Consider the following 8,888-nt stretch of genomic DNA (forward strand, 5'->3'; position numbering starts at 1 on the left):
CCGACCGCTGCGGCTTCTGGGGGGGTGGTAGACATGGGGCCTGGGGGCACGGGGGTCCCCCCAGTGGTCACGGAACCTGGGGCGTGGACCGATGTGGTCAGGATTGCGGATGCTGCCCGGTGCGAAGTATATGTTGATTCGAGGGCCCGGTGGGGGCGTGCCTGGAGCAGGAGGTGCGGGAGAATATTGGCATGGGTGAGTATGAGGAGATTTTCTCTTTGCTCCCCCTTGAGAGGTTCAACTTGGATAGGGTCAAGCCGGACAGTTCAAAAAGGACGACGAGGAGCGGCGTAGGTATCGGTGATTCTGCGCACTTTCTCCAATTGGCTTCAGGCGTTCGCTGGCTTAGCTAGGGTGATTGGGGAGAAGAACCCCGAGCATTGCTCGGCGTTGTTCTGCTGTATGGACGCGACTGGAGAGGCTTATCGGGTGTGTGGGGGGTGGCATGGCTGCGTTATGACGAACAGTCCAGGCAGCGGTGCGGCCGGAACTACGCTGGGACCACAAGGACATCAGCCTCTGGATGAGGCTTATGTCTGCGGCTCGGACTCCTGCTCCGTTTCTTCAGGGGGGGGCGGGAGTGTGTTGTCCTCAGGGCTGCCGGCCGGGAAAAAGTGGGGTGTGTGCTGGCCCTTTAATGGGGGGCTTGTGAATTCGGGAGAGCGTGCCGATTTCAGCACGAGTGCTCCGGCTGCGGCGGCGCCCTCGCACTGTCCCGCTGTTTCAGGAAAGAAAAGCGTTCCGGCGATGTTGCTCACGAAAGGGATGACGCCGGTAACCCTGGAAAGGATACTTCCTTTCCTAAGTAAGTATCCGGATGGTGAGGCGGCGCGGGGGTTGATTTCGGAGTTTTCGGGACGGTTTCAGGATTCCTTGTTCATTGGCGGAGGTGCCCCCAGTGGCCCGGAACTTGCGATCGGCTTTGGTACACCCGGGGGGTGGTAGGCGAAAACTTGGGCAAGGAAGTGGCGTTGGGCCGGATGGGTGGGCCTTTCGAAGTGCAACCGTGGGGCGACCTGGTGGTGTCCCCGCTGGGTGTAGTTCCTGAGAAAGAGCCTGGGAAATTTCGCTTGCTTCATCACTTGTCCTTTCCTAAAGGGGGGTCGGTCAATTACTTCATCGGCCCTGATGCGTGTACGGTCTCATACACGTCTTTTGATGCGGCGGTGAGGTGGGTCAGGCTTTCTGGATGCGGGGCTCTTAGGGCCAAGGCAGATGTGGGGTGCCATTGGCGGGGCCAGTTCTATATGAGTAAGTGCCTGCCCATGGGTTGTTCCATTTCCTGCGCCTACTTTGAGGCGTTTAGCTCATTTTGGAGTGGGTGGTGAGTGACGTTTCGGGCCTGGAGTCGGTCATCCACTATTTGGACGACTTTCTGTGCGTGGGCCCCGCCTGCCTCCAGTGTGGGTGCGATTTTCTGTCCACGTTGCAGCACATTGCAGGTAAGTTCGGGGTACCGTTGGCGGGGGATAAAAAAGAGGGACCAGTTACGGACTTGAGTTTTTTGGGGATAGTGATCGATTCGAGGGCAATGGAGTGTCGATTGCCCGAGAATGAATTACTTGATCTGAGAATGGAATTGGTGGAGATGCAAGGATAGTAGAAGGTCCGGTTGAGGGCCCTGCAGTCTCTGTTGGGCTAGCCTAATTTTGCTTGCCGGATCATCCCTATGGGGGCGGGTGTTCTGCAGACAGCTGTCGGCAGCCTCGGCCGGGGTGAGTGTGCCTAACCATTTTGTGCGTCTGCGGGAAGGAACACAGGGAAGACTTGCGGGCGTGGCGTGAATTCCTAGCCTCTTGTAGCGGGCGGGACATGTGGATGTCGGGGCCAGCGAGCAATTTCGATGTGGAATTGGTCGCTGCCGAGGCTGGGTCGGCGGGTTATGGGGCGTATTTTCGGGGACGGTGGAGTGCTGACCCTTGGCCGCAATCTTGAGAGGTGGCGGGGTTGTTGGGCAACCTGGTTCTGCTTGAACTATTCCCGGTGGTGTTGGCATTGGAGCTGTGGGGGGAGGAGTTCCGTAATATGAAGTTGCGCATTAGTTGAGACGGCATGGGGGTGGTTCAGGTCCTCAACCATTTGGCTGCTACGGCGGCTGGTGTTTCGGTGCTTACGGCTCAATGTTTACGTTTCGGCAGTGCACATACCTGGGGTGGAGAATTCTTTGGCTAACTCGCTCTCTCGTTTTCAGTGGGACGAGTTCCGGGATCTGGCGCCGAGAACGGAGGAGTCTAGGGCGTCTTGCCCTGGGTGGATGTGGGGGATGCCCTTGTAGTCGCCGCAGGTTGGATTCAGGGGTCTTTGAGTGAGTCCACGTGGGCGGCCTATTCTAGGGTGTGGTCAGAATGGTTTAGTTGGAGCGGTTGGTCGGGGCTCCGACCAGCGCTGGTTGGGGCTGTATTGGGTGGCACGGAACATTTAGATGGGATTGGCACCTGCGTCGATTGATCGGAAATTGGCGGGGTTGGCATTTTGTTTAAGCTGTGGGGAGAGCCGGACGGGAATGCGGCTTTTTGGGTGCGGCAAACCTTGAAGGGGTATAGGAGGGAACGGAAAGGTCGGGAGGCGCACAGGCTGGTGAAGTGTGATAACTTGGTGGCGATTTGTTCCCGGCTTGTGGAAGTTTGTTCTTCCGCTTACAAGGCCATCCTGTTCACAGCGGCTTTTTCATTGGCGTTTTATGGGGCGTTTGGGACTGGGGAGTTGGTGTGTCGGTCTAAACGGGGTGCTGTGGGGCTGTTGGATCAGGATGTACAGGTGGCTGCTGATCGGGTGAGTATACGGTGGCGGAGGTCCAAGCCTGACCAGCTGGGCAGGGGAGTGGTGATTATACTGTTTGCCTGGCCAGGCTCGGCAGTGGGCCCTGTGGTGGCGGTAAGGGCCTTTCGGGCGGTGCGGCTGGAGGGGGGGGGGGCCTTTCTTGCTGCATGCGGGGGGCTCTTTTCTCTCTAGGTTGCAATTCGTGTCAGTTTTCAACGATGCCTGCGGACTGTGGGTTTGGACGACCGGGAGTACTCGTCGCACTCCTTCCGTATTGGGGCGGCCACTGAGGCGGCCCGATGTGGGCTGGCTGAGGCGATTGATCGCCGGATCGGTCGTTGGGAATCTAAGAGGTTCCGTTCGTATGTCCGGCCGCAGTTGATCCTGGGGTGAGTGGGGGCGCGGCTGGGAGTGTTTTGCAGTATGGGGTTGGGAGTTACAGGTGTTATGGTATATTACGTTTGTTGGTTGTTATGTGTTCTGTGTTATGTTTTTTATTCCAGATGGAGGTTCCTCACGCCTCGTTTGGATCCTAGGGCACTCGGACGTGTGCTGGGGGGCCGGGAGAGGTGATGCTCAGCCGGCAGGCGGGCCGTTGGGAATTCCTGGGGGGAGGCTAGGTTGATGTGGTTGGGATTCCCGGGCATGCGGTGGGAGCGTGTGATGAAGGAAGTTGAGCGCTTTGCAATGAGGGACAGGCCCCCGGATGTGTTGGTCATTTACGCAGGGGGCAACGACCTGGGCATACGGAAGGAACGGGACATCTTAGCTGATGTTAGGGCGGATGTTTTGCACTTACGAGTCCGCTTCCCGGGTACCATCTTGGTTTGGTAGGTCGTTGCGGGCAGATCGGTGTGGAGGTGGGCTAGGTCCATGGTAAGCATCAACAAAACCAGGATGGGGGTCGGACGTGGGTATTGACCTTTGGTCATTGGGTCTGCAGGAGGGTATACAAAATAGCTCTTAGGGTGTGGGGTGGCCCTCAAGGTTGAGGGGGTCACCCTTTCGGGCTGTGGCGGTGTGTTTTCTGGTGGTTTCTGACGGTAGACAGGTACTCAGAAGGGATCTGAGGGTGTGGGGGGCTCATCTAACGATCGGCCCCTCTGGGTATTCCTGAACGTTGGAGGGAATACGGTTATGTTCACTGGCGGAAGTTGTCTCCGACCGGTCACAGGTGGAGGCCTTTGGGAAGTTGGTGAGGTGTACCGCAGTGATTTGGTATTGGCTTAAGTGGGGTCACCGTCAGAGATCACCAGAATGGGCAGTTAATGTTATTTAATGTGGTTTAATGGTAATAAAGTTATTTATATTTATATATCTATATATATTTAGATATTTTCATATTAACAAGTTATTGGAGTGAATTTTGAGTTATGTTTAATAAAGGCTGTTGTGGCCAGTTTACTCCAACCTATGGTGTGGTCTCGTTTCTAATAGGGGAAGGTATGGGTAAGGAATAATATAAGGGGAACATTCAGACTACACTAGTCAAGAGAAGCACGGATTATGAATGCAATGATATAAGGAGTGCTGGACATGACAGTGTGGATGAGGGACACAGAGGGTTAAGCTTTATGGGTGGAGCTGAGGAAAAAGGTTTGCAGGAAGCAAGTTCAGTGTAGGGGAGGGGTCATATAAAAGGGAGGGGGGTGGCTTTAGGGGATCATTCGGATCCCAGCGTGACACAGAGGAGGCAGTTTTTCCCGCCCTCCCGCCCTAATGTTATGTGTTTGTTTTGTTGTGTCGTTTGTTGCTGGTCTTTTCTTCTTTTGCAGGTTTCGTCGGTTGTCACGGCAGCTGAAGGTTTTCCTGTGTTGGCGGTGTGTTTTCTGGTGGTTTCTGACGGTAGACAGGTACTCAGAAGGGATCTGAGGGTGTGGGGGGCTCATCTAACGATCGGCCCCTCTGGGTATTCCTGAACGTTGGAGGGAATACGGTTATGTTCACTGGCGGAAGTTGTCTCCGACCGGTCACAGGTGGAGGCCTTTGGGAAGTTGGTGAGGTGTACCGCAGTGATTTGGTATTGGCTTAAGTGGGGTCACCGTCAGAGATCACCAGAATGGGCAGTTAATGTTATTTAATGTGGTTTAATGGTAATAAAGTTATTTATATTTATATATCTATATATATTTAGATATTTTCATATTAACAAGTTATTGGAGTGAATTTTGAGTTATGTTTAATAAAGGCTGTTGTGGCCAGTTTACTCCAACCTATGGTGTGGTCTCGTTTCTAATAGGGGAAGGTATGGGTAAGGAATAATATAAGGGGAACATTCAGACTACACTAGTCAAGGTCCGATGAAGCCCACACACAAATCGAATTTGAATCGGATTCGTTCCTTCGGACCTTTGCTGTCGAAAAGTCCGGTTGTGTGTACACGGCACCATTTACAAAACTCTAGCCCAACTGCATCTTGAGTATGCCGTCCAGTTCTGGTCACCAATCCTCAGGAAGGATGTGCTGGAACTGGAGAGAGTCCAGAGAATGGTAACAAAGCTAATAGAGGGACTGGACTGGAAGACCTCAGTTATGTGGAGTGGCTACAAGTAACATATTCTCCCTAGAGAAGAGACACTTGAGAGGAGACATGATATTGATATACAGATAACTCAGTGGTGATTCTAGCATAGGGAAAAAAATATTTCGTTTCAGGGAGCCTATGAAGGCACGCGGCCACTTAAAATTGGAGGGGAAGCAGTTTAACCTTAAGCTGCATAGGAGGTTCTCTCAGAGCAGTAAGGACGTGGAACTCTCTTCCACAATTGGTGGTGTCAGCAGGAAGTGTCAATAGTTAAAAAAAAAAAAACTTTTAGAATGGCATCTTAGCGAACTCAATATACAGCGATATGGGCATTGGTATTGACATAAACACACACACATACCCATACACCCACACAAGTTGAACTGGATTAACTTTATTTTTTATTTTTTCAACTTTACCAGCTATGTAATTATTTAACTTTAAATTATGTAACGTGGAAGAAATGGGAAGGGAATAGCCAGGACTGAACCAACTACCATTAAACAGGAAGGGAAGACGGAGGGAGAAACCAAACTTGCATAGTAAACATGCTGTCATGGCCCAAAACGGCCACTAGAGGTCAGCATACTACAAAACAAAACAAAAACCTAATGCAGTACAATAAAACACATAACAATTACATACAAGTGTGGCAGAACAAACTTTATAGCATTGCTCTAGGGTGGGGAAGTGCAACTCACAATTTTAGGACCCAGATGGGATCCCTTAAATATTTATTTATTTATTTATTTGGGGGGGGGGGGGGGGCACTCTCAAATAACTCTCAATTTTTTTTTGTTAAATGTGATTTAATGGGAACTGGCTGTTTTGGGGGGATCCATATACATGACATATGCAGGGCTGTCTATATTATTGTATGGACCCTTGGCAAACATTTTCTTGTGGGCCCCCCATGCAACTTCGCTCTCCACCCCAACATTCAGAAAAAGTAAACACGAACATAGACTTTAAATTGGTTCCAAAGGCTGAATTATTTTTACCTTCATGCATTCTTTGCATGAAGCTAAAAAACCTTCAGTATGCAACTCCCTCCTCAGCCCCCCTAATACTTACCCAAGTCCTTTCGCAATCAAGGAATGTGCATGAGAGAGGCAGCTCTCTTGGGCCTTTGCTTCTTGATTGGCTGAGAGACAGCAGCAGGAGCTGCTTCATGGATGTCCTCCCACATGTGTAAGCCTTGCCGATTATCGGCTTTCTTGTCCTCACATGTCCGCTGACATCTGCCACTCCATAGAGAGCAATGGATGGTCTGATCAGGTCTGCCTGAAAAACTGGCCAGCAGACCTGATCAGACTGCCAATGTGAAACCAGCTTAAGGCAGGAGTTTCCAAATGTTTTAGTCTTTAGTTACAGGCAGGGCCGCTAGGCAAACTAGGCAGCCGCCTAGGGCACCCTGCTGCCTAGGGCGCCCCTCCACTGGTGTTATTACTCTCTTCTCTCTGCAGCAAGCAACTAAGTCTCAGCATCAGCAGGCCGCCGCCGCTCCGTTCACGCATGGTGTCCAAGGCGCAGCGGCGGCGGAGTACTGTGCCCATGTCCCGACTCCTGAATGAATGGAAGCAAGCAAACATTCATTGATGGGCACTGGTAGGCTGCATTTGATGGGCGCTGGTGAGGCTGCATTTGATGGGTGCTGGTGAGGCTGCATTTGATGGGCGCTGGTGAGGCTGCATTTGATGGGTGCTGGTAAGGCTGAATTTGATGGGTTCTGGTGAGGATGCATTTGATGGGCGCTGGTGAGGCTGAATTTGATGGGCGCTGGTGAGGCTGCATTTGATGGGTGCTGGTGAGGCTGCATTTGATGGGTGCTGGTAAGGCTGCATTTGATGGGTTCTGGTGAGGCTGCATTTGATGGGTTCTGGTGAGGCTGCATTTGATGGGTGCTGGTGAGGCTGAATTTGATGGGCACTGATGAGGCTGCATTTGATGGACGCTGGCGGGCTGCATTTGATGGACGCTGGTGAGGCTGCATTTGATGGGTGCTGGTGAGGCTGCTTTGGTGGACGCTGGTGGGGCTGCATTTGATGGATGCTGGTGAGGCTGCATTTGATGGGTGCTGGTGGGGCTGCATTTGATGGATGCCGATGGGGCTGCATTTGATGGGCGCTGGTGGGGCTGCATTTGATGGGCGCTGGTGGGGCTGCATTTGATGAGCACTTCATTAAAAAGACAGAGTATACATGGGCAGGGTAAAGGGGGTAGAGTCAGGGTTGCATCCGGGGGGGGGGGGGGCCTGGGCAGAAAAATTAGGTTTTGCCTAGGGTGTCAAAAATTCTTGCACCAGCCCTGGTTCCAGGGCCTTTGATGAATGTCTGCTGTTCATGGTCTCTCAAAATAACATGTGTTTATTTAATCCCACAGGATGAAGTCAAACCTTTTCATAAAGCAGTTGGATTATTAGATATGACTGTATTTCCATTGACCACATTAAAATGGATATCCAAAGCTTCACCTCTTCCCTCAGTACACCACTGAGTACATCATCAGACTACCAAGAACCTGCCACTTCTTCCATGAATCAAATATCTGCTTTCTTCCAGAGCATCTACACAATGTTACAAAGTAAACACGAAGAGGGACTCTACAACAGTATCTGCCTGGGGGTGTTGCTTGCCCTGCCATTGCTTGTTCTGTTCATTTCTAGTATTATCTGCTGTCACTATTGCTGTTGTCGGACCAAAAAAACCAACACCCTCAAACCCCTTCCAAGCAAGAAGAAAAAGAAGAAGAATGAAGAGGAGGACTTATGGATCCCCAGCCCTCAAGCCAAGTCCATCATGCTGGAGAAGGTCCCTTCGTTTAATGTATAGCAATGGGACTGTGGACATTATTGGACAGATTATTTTTGATAAGCACAGAATGACTGTTACAGCTTAGCAATAAAATAATAAGTGTTATGGCATTTCATGCAGAATACATACTGTAGCTCTACTGTTTATCTTTAGGTCAATCTGTGGATATTGCTACTCAAAGCATTCCACATATATCAATGTGAACCATCAGTGTGTCCATGTCTTTCTCTAATAAATAAACTGTAGACAAGCTTTTTATATAAGCATGACGTGGGAGTGCCTCATAAATCTGGATGGCGTGTAATCATTCACCTATGATCCAGAGTCTGCGTTATCAGCCATCCTACCAAGACATATTTTTTTTTTCATAAATCATCATTTCAAAATGTCAGTCTCTTGACCCAAATATCTTTGCCACATTAAAGGCTAAGTTTATCTTTTTAGTTTTCTAAAATCCAGTTCCCCTATGTACCAATATACCATTAACCATTTAGCGACCACCCTATAGAAGTGTTACTGCTACAGGGCGGCATAGCTCCCAACTGTCCCTGATTTGGAGGGACGGTCCCTGATTTCGAGGGAATGTCCCTGACTTGGAGCAATGTCCCTCTGTCCCTCATTCCACCTCATTTGTCCCTTATTTTGGTCTGATCTATATAGTTTTATATAAAATGCACTTTTTATCTTTCAAAAAAAGTGTTTCCCAGTGCTAAACCTTTCATCCAATTTCAAAATTTCTGCATTTGTACATTTTAAAAGCCAATATAAAGGAATAGTAGTGGTAAAAAAAG

General features: G+C 50.3%; 1 protein-coding gene across 2 annotated transcripts in view; it reads left to right on the plus strand.

Moving 5' to 3' along the window:
* The window catches only part of KIAA0040 (KIAA0040 ortholog), an 84,006-nt gene extending 75,646 nt beyond the window's left edge, over window positions 1-8,360 (plus strand). For both annotated transcript variants that reach the window (XM_077453204.1, XM_077453203.1), the window contains one exon: window positions 7,667-8,360. In XM_077453204.1, coding sequence (XP_077309330.1) covers window positions 7,738-8,115 — 378 coding nt within the window. In that variant the 5' untranslated portion in view covers window positions 7,667-7,737 and the 3' untranslated portion in view covers window positions 8,116-8,360. The remainder of the gene's footprint in view (window positions 1-7,666) is intronic.
* Window positions 8,361-8,888: the final 528 nt, after the last annotated feature.

Source organism: Lithobates pipiens, unplaced genomic scaffold (genome assembly GCF_037356315.1).
Source record: "Lithobates pipiens isolate NorthernLeopardFrog02 unplaced genomic scaffold, aLitPip1_a1.2 Scaffold_23, whole genome shotgun sequence".
Classification (NCBI taxonomy): domain Eukaryota; kingdom Metazoa; phylum Chordata; class Amphibia; order Anura; family Ranidae; genus Lithobates; species Lithobates pipiens.